At 41.4% G+C, this 15,365-nt stretch overlaps 3 protein-coding genes across 9 annotated transcripts in view; 1 reads left to right on the top strand and 2 right to left on the bottom strand.

The window, feature by feature from the left end:
- The window catches only part of Clc-a (chloride channel protein 2), a 67,970-nt gene extending 61,094 nt beyond the window's left edge, over nucleotides 1-6,876 (bottom strand). The window contains exons 1-2 of one of the 3 annotated variants that reach the window (XM_076326917.1): nucleotides 6,858-6,876; nucleotides 3,713-3,779 (exon numbers count right to left, since the gene is read on the bottom strand). In XM_076326917.1, the coding sequence (XP_076183032.1) occupies nucleotides 3,713-3,772 (60 nt within the window). In that variant the 5' untranslated portion in view covers nucleotides 3,773-3,779; nucleotides 6,858-6,876. Of the gene's footprint in view, nucleotides 1-3,712; nucleotides 4,391-6,409; nucleotides 6,817-6,857 lie in introns of those variants that run through there. The other 2 variants (XM_076326914.1, XM_076326915.1) reach the window with 2 other exon arrangements.
- Nucleotides 6,877-7,933: 1,057 nt separating this feature from the next.
- Syb (Vesicle-associated membrane protein synaptobrevin) lies at nucleotides 7,934-11,101 on the bottom strand. 3 transcript variants are annotated; one of them, XM_076326943.1, is made up of 3 exons: nucleotides 10,962-11,101; nucleotides 8,415-8,737; nucleotides 7,934-8,323 (listed from the first exon to the last, which is right to left on the bottom strand). In XM_076326943.1, the coding sequence occupies exons 2-3, from the start codon at nucleotides 8,731-8,733 to the stop codon at nucleotides 8,280-8,282; spliced, it is 363 nt and encodes a 120-aa protein (XP_076183058.1). In that variant the 5' UTR covers nucleotides 8,734-8,737; nucleotides 10,962-11,101; the 3' UTR covers nucleotides 7,934-8,279. The 3 variants fall into 3 exon arrangements, with proteins under 3 accessions (XP_076183058.1, XP_076183057.1, XP_076183056.1); XM_076326942.1 differs by lacking the exon at nucleotides 10,962-11,101 and adding an exon at nucleotides 9,630-9,826; XM_076326941.1 differs by lacking the exon at nucleotides 10,962-11,101 and adding an exon at nucleotides 9,561-9,820.
- Nucleotides 11,102-11,544: 443 nt separating this feature from the next.
- Nsyb (neuronal Synaptobrevin) overlaps nucleotides 11,545-15,365 on the top strand; it is a 30,427-nt gene continuing 26,606 nt past the window's right edge. For 2 of the 3 annotated variants that reach the window (XM_076326930.1, XM_076326929.1), the window contains exon 1: nucleotides 11,545-11,885. In XM_076326930.1, the coding sequence (XP_076183045.1) occupies nucleotides 11,884-11,885 (2 nt within the window). In that variant the 5' untranslated portion in view covers nucleotides 11,545-11,883. The remainder of the gene's footprint in view (nucleotides 11,886-15,365) is intronic. The other variant, XM_076326927.1, reaches the window with a different exon arrangement.

Genomic DNA, 15,365 nt, shown 5'->3' with positions numbered 1-15,365 from the left:
ATTGTTAATCGATCGTTTCTCGCGGTTACGAGCAAATTTGAAACAATTCTAAAATCGCGAGGAAACTTCGCGTTTTATAGACGAAATCACGAGGAGATCTCACGTTTCATAGCACAAAACGCTAACAATGTTAATAGCGCGATCACTTCGCGAACATTAAGTCCATCGTGAAGATTCTTTCGAACGTAAAAATTTATAAAGCGTCTATTGTATTGGATCTTCGGGTACATTCAGTTATTAAATAACATTCGTCCACTTTGGAAAATTTCGAACGAAAAACACTATCGTTCGCAGATCACAGAACTATCTTACAGATAAGATTTCGTTCCATCGATACGAACTATCGCATCTGTAATTTAAATTCTAATTTTTCTTTGATCGACAAATGGGGAAATAACAGTGTCGTTATTAATATTCTCTCAGAGAGGAGAATGAAGAGATTTTGTCGAACAAATTCACTCTTAAAGACTACAATGTCGAAATATTATTCTCGTAACGAAAAATCTTGTAACGCTTTTTGAATTTTCTGAAATGTAAAAATGACACCAAAGATGATCAAAATTCAAGTCGACGAACAATATCAAAGAATACTATGTTAGAATATTATTCTCGTAATGAAAAATCCTGTAACGCTTTTTGAATTTTCCGAAATGTAAAAATGACACCAAAGATGATCAAAATTCAAGTCGACGAACAATATCAAAGATTACTATGTTAGAATATTATTCTCGTAATGAAAAATCCTGTAACACTTTTTGAATTTTCTAAAATGTTGTAAAAATGACACCAAAGATGATCAAAATTCAAGTCGACGAACAATATCAAAGATTACTATGTTAGAATATTATTCTCGTAATGAAAAATCCTGTAACACTTTTTGAATTTTCTAAAATGTTGTAAAAATGACACCAAAGATGATCAAAATTCAAGTCGACGAACAATATCAAAGATTACTATGTTAGAATATTATTCTCGCAATGAAAAATCCTATAACGCTTTTTGAATTTTCCAAAATGCCTCAAGAGTGACACCGTCAATGATAAAAATTCAAATCGACGGAACAATATCAAAGACCACTATGTTAGAATATTATTCTCGGAATGAAAAATTCTTCGAACCTCTTTGAATTTTCCGAAATGCCTCAAGAGTGATCATCAAAATTGAAATCGACGATCAACAACAGCAAGTTGTTTACCTTTCGTTCGTATCGCTCGAGATTGAAACAGTTGGCGAGAAAATCGCTCGCGACGAACCGTTCGCCCGATGGAGGATCGTAGTTCAACGGGGATGTAACGTCGCGTGTTTACAAATGGTTTCTCGTCCGGTGTATCGTCGAACGAATTCGGTCGTAACTGTAACTCGCGGTAGTGACTGTCGCGAAGTGATTCATGGCAGCCGACTTAAAAATACTTGCGCAACCGCGCGTGCCAGTTGTAACCCGATGAATTCGCAAAGGTCGATCGACGGCCGATCAGCTGACGATCGCACCGAACGATCGCAGGAAAGTGTACGAACGACGTGAAAACCCGCGTGAGAAAGTCGAAAGAGCACGTGGCCACCGACGCATAAATCGCTCTCCCGAGCGAACTATTCGCGGCCAGCAGCGCGCATCGCGGCCAAGAATAAACATGAAAATAGGTTTGCAACCCTTGCGCCGCACCTCCTTTGGCGCTTTGATTACTCCGATCCAAACGTTTCGATTCGAAACGAAACGAAAACGATTCGTCATACGGCGAATCCACGTGATTGAAATCGAGGCGGAGCGGAGCAACACCGACGATTCGAAAACAAAAAAACAAAAAAGGACCGGGAAATACGACAAATGAAGATTCTGTCTCGAGTTACGCGCACGGTGACGATAATAACGCAACGCGTTGCTTCGGTATTGTTCACTGACCCTGTTTAACGAACGATGTTCGTGTAAACCGGATCGTATTAAATAAGAAGATTCAATATGTTGTAAACTATTCTTTTTTTTTAGAGTTTAACAGGAAGAGTTTCACCGGTTACAACTTCCAATTTGTGCACCACCTTTTTTTTATTGTCGAGTGATTTTAGTCAGTAATTTATTTCAGCGGAAGGATCGTGGGATCTTGAAGTACGTTTTCGCGCGATTGAATACCTCGAGATTTAATTCGAGATATTGCCCTTTTGAAAAAATCTACTTTCCTTGTTTTTTTCCAACTTGGAAAGCTCGTTAATAATTTTATCGGTCTGGTTTGCCACTTTGCGCGGAAACTTACAGAAGATACGATAACCGTGTTTTCTGCGTGCATTCGTTCAATTTTTCTCTCTTCCTCGTCGAGGTAACCTGCGCGCACTTTGTCGCGCGTTTACTTTCATCGAATTTTTCTTTTTCAATTGTAACGCGATCGTGTCCTCTCGAAACTACAACGTTCGTTGCTAGAATTTAATAACAAGGTAATATTGATTGCGGAGTGGAAGTACAATCTTCAACAAGGGAATAATGGTAAACATTTCAACCACGTTGCCCCTACCCAGGGTCATCGACACGCAACGCCCAATTGTGGAAAATAATTTCTTTGTTACTTCCATTCTACAATTGTAACTGTTCTTCGATCTTAAGAATACAAACAAGAGATTGGACCTTTCGAATTCCCGCTTAAAAAACTCTAAAAGAAAAGAAAAATCTCTTAACCACTTCGGTGCTGAAGTTTGAACGTTCAACGCGCATCGTGTGCGGATGACTCACGAATGCATTTACCCGACATACTTCCCGAACGCCCATAGGCGTTCCCCGCACAGACAGGTGTCGATCGAGTATTAGAGACCCCAGCAGCACCGAAATGGTTAATAAGCAAAAGATAATTCCATTAACACGTTCACTGTCCCCTGACCCACATATAGATCACCATCTTTTAAACGGTGAAAAGTAGGACACTTGGAAACTAAAGAGAAATAAATGTAAAGACGATGGATACGTTTCATTTCGCAAAAAGTAACGTATTTATTCGCCCGATAGAATTTAAATAATAATACGTTTAAACTCGAACTACCGACTCGCTGGTAAAAAGGTTAGCAATTTTCTTGGAAACTTACTGCCACGTACACTTGCGAGTACTTGGTTCGTTAACACTCGTAACTTGTACTCGATGCTCGGTCGAGTACCGACTACACTGTTCTCTGTTTGATATCCGATTAGTATAGAATTCAGTTTCACCGACGTCTCATCAATCGAATAACGTATTTACTACTCCTCTCTAACGGATATGAATACACAAGGAACACTTTGTTTTCGCGAAACGATGTATCAGAAATCATTTTACCACTGTGTTTACGCGATGCTCGCGACCGATTCTTGCCCTCGGATAAAAATCTCTACCGGCCCCGGTTTCGAGGGAACCGTCGCGCTCGAATTTGTCGCACGAAAGCGGGGACCGCGCTGTCCCTTGAGTTCAATTTTTTCCGTACCCTGTACACGCGTACCGAACGAGACACTCGACCGAGAACTAAGTACAAATTACCAAAATAATCATCCGTCGAGCACTCGAATCTCGATGGATACCGTCGCATCGCGAACTCGAATTATCTTCGAAATAATAGAGGAATTATCCCCGTGACACGTGACTCGAATTTCTATCCGCGGGGACAATGAACGTGTTACTACGTTCCACGCCCGTTTCAAATGGAACACCACCGGGGTCTATCGCCGCTGCTGAAGAAATTACAGTAATAATAGTAACAGACTCACCAAAGTGTTCTGGTATCCCAGGCCATAGTCTTGGCTCCCCTCGCTGCCGGACGATGCCATGTTGGATCTACGGCGAACCGAAGATCGTGCACGATTTTCGAAAATTCACGCGCAACGCTCGTTAAGAGGCCGGAAGATAAAGGGGAGGGGGAGGTAGAACCGGACAGAGAAAAAAAGAGAAAGAGAACGAGAGGAGGTTAGGTCGAGTCGGATCGACGATTCGCTCGGTGGTTATTGGTCGTCGAACGAGACGTTCGTTCTCTTTCTCTCCTGTCACGGGATCTTATCGACGATCCCCGTTTTCGCGAGAGCATCTATCGTCCGGCTTTTCGACTACGAAGCCGTGCGACGCTGACTGGCGCGCGACAGCTCTCCCTTTGGCACGCGCGGCGCGACACGACACGACGCGACGCGACGCGACGCGACGTACACCCGGTTTCTCGTTTCGCAAATATTCGTCGTTCGACCGAGTTTCGAGTGTTCACGTTGCCGCGTACGAACGAGAAAAGAAACCGATCGATCCGCGCGAACCACCACCGCCACCGCCACCGTTCCCGCGATCCTCGATCGCGCGTACCACACCGAGAGGAATCTCTTCCGGGTGTCCTCCTCGCCGGTTCCAGAGACAGACTGACGCGCGCGTTCCACCGCGTGTCTGAGCGCACCGGACGGGAAGGAAAACAAACCCCCACCCCGCGCGTCGAAAATTGTCTCCTGGTCACTTTCGCGGACGCGAATTAGTCTTACCCCCACCCCCCGGAAACACAATATCGATGCCGGGCCGAGCTCGAGCCCGCGCCACGGGTTGGAAGCGAGACGAGACGAGACGCGTCGTTGGTTGGCTGGAGGGTCGTACACGGATCTCACGCACGAAGACGCACTCTCTTTCTCGAAACGATTTTGCGCTCGGGATTCCCGAAAAAACTTTCACTCGTTCCGTCGCGCACTGGTTCTCCGATCTTGAAGCGCGCGTTACCAGGGTAAACGGTCCAAGTTCCACAAGGGTTTCACCGTAGACGTTCCCAATCGTACCACCCGCGATTTCGATATCGGTGATACACGAAACACGTTTCGCGAGCGACTGTCCGGTCGGACGGTCGTCAGCCGACTGATAGGTGGATGAATAAAGCGGCCGAGATTCCTGCCTCGGTTTACGAGAAAAACGGAATCCCGTGCCACGTGACCCCGTCTTCGTTTTCGTCTCGGCCCGATATTCTTCGACACCTGTCGGCTACGACCGATGTAAATCGGCCCGTTGATCGATACACGCTCGTAAACGCGTTTCGTACGACGATAAACACTAGGTGCCGAATAATTACCAATATCTGTTCCCAAAATGGGGAAAATCACGCGAAACTGGCAACGAATCGATTTTCGATGTGCTTGCGCGCGGGAAGGGGGAATCGGAGAGAAACACGTCCACGGACGCTCGATAGTTCACGGAACGTTTCGTTACTTCGTTGGACATTGAAATTTTAAAGGAATACGAAAATAAGTCGTTCAACGATCCCGAAGTCAAGTTGTACGTTCTTGAGTAAGTTACTTTCTTGAAAGTAGTCATTGATGACGTTTTTTCTTTTTTCTTTTGAAGGAAACGAACAACGTGTTAAATATTTAAGTAGATTTTTCGTAGAACTATTCGAATATTCAAACGATATGAATTTAACATTGGTCGTTTAAATTTCGTTACAGTTCGGTGATAAGAATTATTGTAAATATGATAACAGCTCGCAAGACTGCGAGCAGTCTTCGATGATTTCGTTACGTACGAGAATTTTGCAATACGAGTTATCGTACATAACTGCAACAAGAACAATACGAAGAGAATCCTTGAACGTTTTCAAAATGTCGGAATGTTTTAGCGAATCGATTATTTTTATCTAATACGTTCGAAAATACGTACACCATTTTTTTATCGTTTTCGAGTAATTCGGGAACAAAAGGATCGACAACTGTGTCCCGAGAACGAATATAGTGATTCTAGAGCGCGATAATGAGCGTTATATAAATTATACAATCGAGTTACAGTGTCAAGATGATCTAGTTTGAATCTGAAAAACGTCGATATAAATAATACCGTATCCCTCGAGGATCTTCCAGGGACGTGAAAATTGATTTTCTCGAGCAACCGAAGACATACGGAGAAAAGTATTTCGAGAAAAATCTTGGACGAAAATTAAATAAATACTTTGCAGCTAAAGATTTATAACATCGCGAACTAATACCGTGTCTCCGAAAAGGAACAAAATACGTTGAAATCACGGCCATAACTTTACCCGCAACGTTCGAGTAATTGTCCACAACGAGACACGAAAATAAAGTACACCTCGAGAACGTTAAAACCGCGACCGTAAATAAATAATACCAGCTGTTTTACCGTTAAACAGTTCGCGATGCGTCGTGACCGCGAGATCCGCGATTTTTATTTTCGAACATTTCCGTAAACTATCGATCACCGGTGCCAACCACCGAATACGCGATTCGAATTCTCTACCAGAAACGGGCAAAATGTTTTTCGAACGAAATACGACGAATTAATGCAACGTATACAATGATTAACCACGAGGCTCATTAGTTCGAACGAATAAATTATTCCCGTTCAAAGTATTTCGTTACATAAAAAACCGTTCATCTTTTATTCGTTAGTCGAAACTTTCATCTAGATAACAATTTCGCCCATCTCTGCTCTCCACCTACCTGTCGAGTTTCATTTAAAGTCTTCGCGTGAAACATCTTGCTCGACACCCTCGTAAGACAATTCCATCATTGCCGGATCGATTCGCACGACGCACACTCACGATCGCACACATAATTACATAATTCGTGTTGACCGGGATTGTTTAACGTAGCGCGACGAAAATTCGTTAAATATTTTTAGGGATCGTAAATCACAGAATCAGGAACGTAACGGAAGCGCAACAGTCAGAAGGCTCCTTTATCGTTTCGTAGAAAATACGTTCCGTATCTACGATGGGAAACAAACGATTTCCGGGAAGATACGCCGTCCTTGCGTACGGTGCGTTTCGGTTTTGTAAACGAATTGATGTCATTTTACCCGGCTGTCCCGTTAAATCGTCCTTCGAAGTCAAAGAGACCAACCGACCTTGACCATCGACTCGCGCGCCACACGCTAGCTTTAGCCTACCGTCTCTCGGGGTTCCATTCGACGAAAGTCTCGCGACGCTAATTGGCCATCGATGAACGCACTAATTCCGTATCGCATGTGACATTTCAACTGACCCGGTCGACCGATCGAAGCTTCGAACTTGGATTGCGAACAAATCGCAAATGTGCGCGTCGTTCTAGCCTCGCCTGCGTGATTCCCCGCGCTCGCAAACGTAAACACAACTCGCTCGAGACCGTTCTCTTCCACGATCGGATATCACAGCGTGAACGCGTAAAAACGTAACGGAACTTTCTATGTCAAATAGGAACTCGCGTGCCCGATCGAAAGAACGATTTTCGATAATCGAATTACACCGAATTCGATGAACGTCGTTCGGTGTCGCTTCGCCGCCGAGAAACATGACGGTGTTCACACTGGAGCGTCAACGTATGAATATTAATGATCGCGTGAGCGTTCCAAGCGAAGCAATCGCCACGGACTTCGAAACGAGACAAAAACGTTGGTTCAATAAAATGTTGCGATCCTACTTCCCATTGTTCAATCGCTGTACGTTTGTTCGATGGATGAATCATGTGTTATTAGGTTGGTGCATACAAAATATCTTACGATGCAGTAGCGCAAGTTAAACGATACTTCGATGTCATTTGTTAGAGACAATATTAAAGAGGATTCTTAATAACGTAATGTGTAATGACGACGACGTTTAGGAGATCTTCATTTGCAAACTCAAACGGTACATCGATATCGAAGACGATGAAGCGAATACGATCCAAGTTTGGAGAAAGTTATTTTCACAAATTATCTACTCTTTTAGGCTATAGAACTGTAAATAAAAGCAAGAGAACGATCAAAAGAAATTGCAAACAAGACTAGGAATCTCTATAGCTTGTGAAACTTTCTGTTTTTATCTAAGTAAAATAAGAAAGCTAGTAAATTATTAGAAGAATGTAAAACACAACACAAAAACTATTTTAGGTAAATGTATCGAAATATGTGTATCATTTTCATGCGCAATAACCGAATAACTTATTGGATGTTGATATCTGGACAAGGAAGTCATCTAAACAGGAGCCTGAATTACTTAAAGGCCGATGGAAAAAAGTATAAACATTGTATTATATATTATATATCGTTAATAAATGTACAATAAGCATTGTAACAAGATAACATTATGAAATGTATTGTCCTTCACAGTTTTACAAAAGGCCACCCGTATTAATACTGCAGTTAGTCTAATAGTTGTGCGTTGGAATAAGTTTGTCTCAAAAATATATTTGTTATTTATACCATAATTCTTTTGTACAAGACTGCAAATCGTGACGATTAATAATCGCATTACATCTAACTTTGTTTGCCCAACACTTACTTCGCCAAAGTTAACTTTTGTTCTAAGACAAGAATTAATGACCCAAGCATTATATCCTCTTTGGTACAATGCTATCAGTTAGAATTATTGGAATCCGATGAGCCAGACACAACCAATACTATTGCAAACATTAAAGAATTATGCATTTAAGCACACAATTATGCTATAGATTATGAAAATTATGTATCATTTTTATGTGAAAAACTCACAAATAATGATGATTAAAATGATCACACAGATGATGCCAATGATGATCATCATTTTAAGATTCTTCCACCAATATTTCTTTTTCAATTTTCCCGCTTGTTGTTCGAACTGCGTTGCTCCTTGTTGCAAGGCATCTGCGCGGTTTTCTAATTCCGACAATTTCTGATCTCTTTCCAGTACTTTCTCCACGTTTACTTTCATTATCCCCACAACTTCGTCAACAGTTGCTTGCGTTTGTTGCAGCTTTTTCGTAGATGCTGCTTGCTGTGGAGTACGAGGACCACCCATGTCCGAGTCTCTAGAATTATTGCTGCTGTCCATGTTTCTATAATCATTGAAATTACACACATTAAATACATCTCTAAAGAGAATTATCAAATGCTACGAAGCAAATATTAATATTAATGGTAAATCGTAACTACAATCAAACTTGGTTATAACAAGCACCAAAGGACTGACAACATTTCCTTTTTATAATCGTTTAAACGTATTTTCCAGTTTTTTTTAATTATTGATAAGAGAATTAATAAAATTCTACATTCAAAGAACAGAACAAATATTAAAGGAACACAGAATACGATTACATAACTACGCACAATTTGTATCAATATGCTTGTACATGCTACAATACACTTAGTAGAAGACACAATTTATTTATTTGTTATTTAAAGTTTTCACAAAGATATTTCTTAAACTTTTCCTTATGTTACCAATATTGATATATTATATCCATATAATACACACGTTAATAGTAAACTATTTTATGAAAATATGCATAAATTAAAATCAATACAGATTTTTGTTCATTAAAATCGTGATCTCGCTATATCTGTACTCGTTATAACAGAGTTCAACAGTATGGACCAACATATATGTTAACAGGATCGTACACACCCATAACCTCAAAATACATAAAATTTTTGCAAAAGTAGGACAATTTTATCAAAATTTCATACGATACTATAACATTATTTTATAATACTTAACAAATACAATATCGGTGTAAAACTGTCACTAATACGAAAAAAACATAAAACGGTACATTGAAATATGTGTTCATGTTTACCGTGATATGAAAACGGCTTTCTAAAAATATATGTTTCCGTTAATTGTTCAAATGCTATAAAAAAAGGTTAGTTTTCACTTACTTTGAAGTAAAGGATACGAAGAAGATTCAAACGAGACGAGATTTATACGTAATTGACAGCTATTTCTACCTTTTATTCGATGACGAGTACAGTTTTACGACAACAGTTCGTGCACAAGATAAAGATGGCGATACTTATGACGTCACGTTTATTTTGACATTTTTTAATAACCGTAGTAAAAAGATACAAATCTAACGCTTAATCTAATCTCTGATTCATGAAACATTCTTGCAAGATAGCATTCGTCTCCGACATTTATCGCGATATAAAGAATTTTAGAATGGAGATACAAAACCTTAAACATTAGAATTAAGTACGTGCTGCCATCTGAACAAGTACACATTAATTATAAGTCCATTTAAAAGTACGCAATACATTTTTCTTGTCATTCATATTACAAACGATTATGATTATGTTACGAAAGACTTTAAATACCGGAAATTAAATGTTTAAGAATCATTCTTTGCAAAATGAAGTTCCAAGTATAAGGTTTATGTTTATGGTTGGTGCGGTACAAAATATTTTCTTAAACTGATAAAACAAATAGAACTTGGAATCTTTTCTTAGATCACTAAGATAGAATAATGTAAGAAAATGTTCCAAATTTCGTCTCGGGAAATCTTTTATGTTTCATATATTTTAACAATTTGAAAAAGTACTCCACCCTATCGAACACTCAAAGTATTCCGAATTCTATCTATCCGACTATTCGAATAAGATATTTCAAGTCTATTTCTCCTACTTCATCTTAACCTCAAAGTACGAGAATATACGAAACATGGAATACTTTCCGAAACCAATAGAGTAGACGGAGCTCGAAATATGGTTTCGAATTAACAAGATAGACGGAGCTTTGAGTATTTTATTAAAATGTTGAACCAGAACTCGAAACATTTTTCTATCGTTAAGAAACTATTCTCAATTATATCTATCCCGACGCACATAGCTTTGACTTTGCCAGACCTTCGATACACAATTTGCGACGAAACAACGTTTCGCATATTACTTTCCTACGATTCGTCTCTTATCGAGAGTTCTCGTAAATTTGTACAATGAAACAGAAATTACGATACAAGATACGCGATAATTTCAAAAAAACATGCGATTATATAAAAAAATTTGCACGCAACGATCACACGTCGTCTTCGAACGAACGAACGAATTATCAAACGATAAGTACCAGCAAGCGTGTAATATCGTTTCGTGAAATTCGAGCTTCGAATTACAAAATTTCACACGACTCGACCTAAGAATAAAATCTGTACTCGGTTAGCGGACAGTCCGTGCGGATTCGGCTGGCAAACCCGGACAAATCTGTTCCGCTCACCGATTACCGAAATTCTCGACGGAAAGATCACCGCGATACGAGAAAACAAGCCAGTTGCATCGTGAAAAACTCACCGAACGGGCCAGCCATCGCGCGTTTCTCTCTCGGTGGGATCGGCGACGACATTTTCGCGGAGCGAAATTCACAACGACACCCTCCTCGCACGGCAAAAATTGCAACGAGGGCATAAATAAAACATCTCGCGAACGCTCGTGCGCGTACTCGCATCGCGTTCCCAGTACCGTACAAATCGACCATTCGTCTTCGCGTTTCGATGGCGAGTGTCCTTAAAAAAAAAAAAGAAAAGGGAAAAAAAATTCTCAAAACCCAACACCTCCCCGACGAATAACGACGAGGTATCTTACGGTTCGAAAATTAAAGAAAAAAAAAACCTCTCCCTACTTTCTCGCACCGAGCTCCCCTTCACCGTTCCCACCCCCCCAATCGTTGGCCCACATTCCCTCACCAGAGTCCCAGGGCCCAATGCCTACCCGTAACCGTCCCTGAAGTCCGCCTACAGGGTGTGTTTGCGCATGAGGGTTGCGGCTGGCTCGCGTTTATTGACTGAAAATTGCGGCGCGTGCGCGCGACGCCAGTGTCGGTGACGTCGGTCGACCGCGCGACTTCGATACATCGATTCCCACGTCGGCGACGATTACGGGAAAATTCTCGTCGCGACGTTGCTCCCCGTACGTAATCCCGCGAGGCACGAGAATCCGCGAAATTACGGTGAAGATCTCGATACGATTCCGCGGCCCGTAACGGTCGTGAGGCGACTAGCATCGCGGGCCCGGGACGCGATTCGAAAGGTTCGAGGTCGATCGAGATATCGCTGGAGCGGTGACGATATCGCGACGGTGCCGCTGGAAATTTTATCAATACCGCGGCCGTCTAGTCGCTGACAGTCGCTCGTGAAAAGTACGCGGTCATCTGACGGGGTTGCCAGGCCAGCGGATAGCTCTAGTTCAGGAAACCAGCAGCGAGCGACGAACAAACATGTGAGTAGAGATCACGAAACGCGTAACGCCGCGTAAACGTGATATCACGGTGGATTCGAGTTACGGGAAACTGGTGATTCCCTGCGGACGAATCTATAGCGAATTGTCTGTCGCTGCAACGATACCGTCCGTACTGTTAACAATTCCTACCCCTTGGAAACGCGAATACTCGGATACCGGGTTATCGGGTGAAACGCGAACGGAACCGAGGATCCACCGTTACGAGATTCCGTGGGAAATCGTCAATCGAAACTCGGCTCGTTCGAATGTGTGTCACTAGAAACGGAACCCCCCTCGTTGAACGATACGTACGCGGGACGAATTTTACGGACTGTGACAGTGTGAATTTCGTTGCTAGATGTTGCGACACGACGAGTTCGATCGTCGTTCCGGTAAATATTGGTAATCGGGGAAATAGAGTCACGCTCACGGACAGCTGGAAAATACAAGGAGCTAGGCGGAAACTACGAGGGGGGTTTCGCCAAACGAGGCCTTGATAGTTTCCTCCCCCACCCTTTCGAATTGCGTTTTTCTTTCGCGTATTTTAACACGACGGGGTTCAACGTTTGGTGGGGAAATGTTTGGAAATTTTCGTATACCGAGTTGGGAGCCAACGAATGGTTTCGCTCGAGGAGGGCTTTTAAGACGCAATTTCCTAGGCCTTTGTCGCCAATCGATTCCGTTGCACGGCCAGTATACCACGCCAGAATTTCCAATAAAGTGCAGCAAAGCTTAAAGCGGACCAACGAGGCGGGTTTCCCTCGTACGGTGAAATTGCGGTCATTGAATTCTGGGGCCTCGCCGTGCCCCTCGCGATCGAACGGTGCAACGACAAAGCCGATGGGAATCTCGATTCGACGATTTTTCGCGAGACCGTGTTCGATTCCCTCGTTTAACCACCACCGAGTCTTTCAATCGCGATTCATCGTAACTCGAGTAGGCGTTCCGAGCTTACGCTCCCCTTTGCGGGAGATTCGAACCGGATCTGGACGAACGGTGGTAAAGATCATCCGAAAGGATTTTTCGCGAGAGAAATTCCAATTACCAAGATACAAATTCGTGTCTGTACGAGAATAGATTTTCCAAAAGGCTCGTTTTTGGGGAGAAAATTACCAAGATACAAATTCGTGTCTGTACGAGAATAGATTTTCCAACAGGCTCGTTTTCGGGGAGAAAATTACTATGATAGAAATTCGTGTTTGTACGAGAATAGATTTTCCAAGAGGTTCGTCTTTGGTGAGAAAATTACAAAGATACAAATTGGTGTCGTTGCAAGAAATTTTCCAAATGGTTCGTCGTTGGCATGAAAATTTCAATTACAAAGATACAAATTTCTGTCGTTAAAAGAAACAATTTTCCAAAAGGTAATTTCCAAAATTACAAAGATACAAATTCGTGTCGTTGCAAGAAATTTTCCAAAAGGTTCGTCTTTGGCGAGAAAATTCCAATTACAAAGATACAAAGTTCTGTCGTCCCGAGAAACAATTTTTCAAGAGGTTCATTCTTGACATGAAAATTTCAATTACAAAGATACAAATTTCTGTCGTTAAAAGAAACAATTTTCCAAAAGGTAATTTCCAAAATTACAAAGATACAAATTCGTGTCGTTGCAAAAAATTTTCCAAAAGGTTCGTCCTTGGCGAGAAAAATTCCAATTACGAAATTACAAATCCGTGTCGTTGCAAGAACAAAATTTTCCAAAAAGTTCGTTTTTGGCGTAAAAATCTCAATTACAAAGACACGAATATTCTGTCGTCGCAAGAAACAATTTCCCAAAAGGTTCTTCTTTTGGCGAGAAAAATTCCAATTACGAAATTACAAATCCGTGTCGTTGCAAGAACAAAATTTTCCAAAAAGTTCGTTTTTGGCGTAAAAATCTCAATTACAAAGACACGAATATTCTGTCGTCGCAAGAAACAATTTCCCAAAAGGTTCTTCTTCGGCGAGAAGAATTCCAATTGCAAAGATGGAAATTTCTCTCGTCGCTTGGAAATATTTTCCAAGAGGTTCGTCTTTCGCGTGAAAGCTCCAATAACGAGTACGCAAAGGAAATTCGTGCGTTTCGACTTCCGGTACGAAGTCCACGTAATCGAGGTACGTTCGCGATCACGTTACCACCGGGACCACTCGTCTCGAACCACTCCTTTCTTCGTTTTCATTCACTCGATCGGGGAACACCGGGGGTGTTCTCGAATTCAATGAACCTTATTTATTTTCTTCGCCGCGAGAACAATGTTTGTTCAACGCCACGTTTACTGGCTTGGATCCAAACGGTATAGACGCGAACCGTTTAAAATATATTTATATTCGCACTGCTACCTGTTTCCGAGCTGAACTTTCGACAATCGAGCGGTTAACGGTTCAGAAGGAATCGATAAACATTCGTTCGGTGACGCACGCCACGATCGACTTCGTAACGCGAATTATCAACTCATCGAGGATGGACAATTGCATAATATGTAATACGAGTTCATCGTAACCGTAGATAGGTACATCGATGTCTCAGTGTCGACGAGATCGAAGCAATATCATCGTAGCGGTGTCACGGTATCGTTAATATATTTTTTGACCCGTGGATTCGCGAGCCTTAATTACGAACACACGCGTACTGGTGGCAATCAATTGCGACACATACTCGGCCGTACGTTCTACCCGCTGTTTCTATATTTAGATAATCAATGTCGAGCACATTTGCAGCAATGTTCTACGGCTTTGGCGATGAAGCGAGGAGATGCGCTTTCCGGCACGTATCTTAACGAGTCGGTGCAAGTAGATTATCCCCCGACGAAGTCAGACAAACGTGCATTCGTGCACCATTCGGAACGCGAGTCCGATCGGAACACCCAATAAATGCTAAACGGATTGTTCTATTCACCTGAATCATAGATTTCGATGAAATGTACTCCCATCGAGTAATTTGTATAATTTAACCAATTTTTTTTCTTCCTGGCATCGTACTGCAAGTAGATCGGTTTTGAGAAAATCGAACGAGTGTACGTTGGAAATATTGGAATACCATGGGTATGGTAAAAAGTATGTTTAAATATTGCTTTTAAACAATGGATAGTAAATAGATTCTTAACGGGACCAATTTCTTTAAATTGAACACTTCGTTTCGAATTTTTTCTAGGAACATAGTTTTACGAATTGTTATCGTCGAGTGGATGTGGAAATATTGGAATACCATGGGTATGGTAAAAAGTATGTTTAAATATCCCTTTTAAACAATGGATAGTAAATAGATTTTTAACGAGACCAATTCCTTTAAATTGAACACTTCGTTTCGAATTTTCTCTAGGAACATAGTTTTACGAATTGTTATCGTCGAGTGGATGTGGAAATATTGGAATACCATGGGTATGGTAAAAAGTATGTTTAAATATCGCTTTTAAACAATGAATGGTAAATTGATTCTTAACGGGACCAATTTCTTTAAATTGAACACTTCGTTTCGAATTTTCTCTAGGAACATAGTTTTAC

Source organism: Ptiloglossa arizonensis, chromosome 2, assembly GCF_051014685.1.
Source record: "Ptiloglossa arizonensis isolate GNS036 chromosome 2, iyPtiAriz1_principal, whole genome shotgun sequence".
Lineage (NCBI taxonomy): Eukaryota > Metazoa > Arthropoda > Insecta > Hymenoptera > Colletidae > Ptiloglossa > Ptiloglossa arizonensis.
The sequence above is the reverse complement of the archived record's forward strand: the minus strand, read 5'-3'. Positions and strand labels throughout refer to the sequence as shown.

Excerpts from the sequence above, each read along its gene's own strand:
- Syb (XM_076326943.1), bottom strand. The coding sequence starts at position 8,733 with ATGGACAGCAGCAATAATTCTAGAGACTCGGACATGGGTGGTCCTCGT. Across the intron at positions 8,324-8,414 it reads CATTTTAATCATCATTATTT|TATTGGTTGTGTCTGGCTCA; the intron begins GTGAGTTTTTCA and ends TGTTTGCAATAG.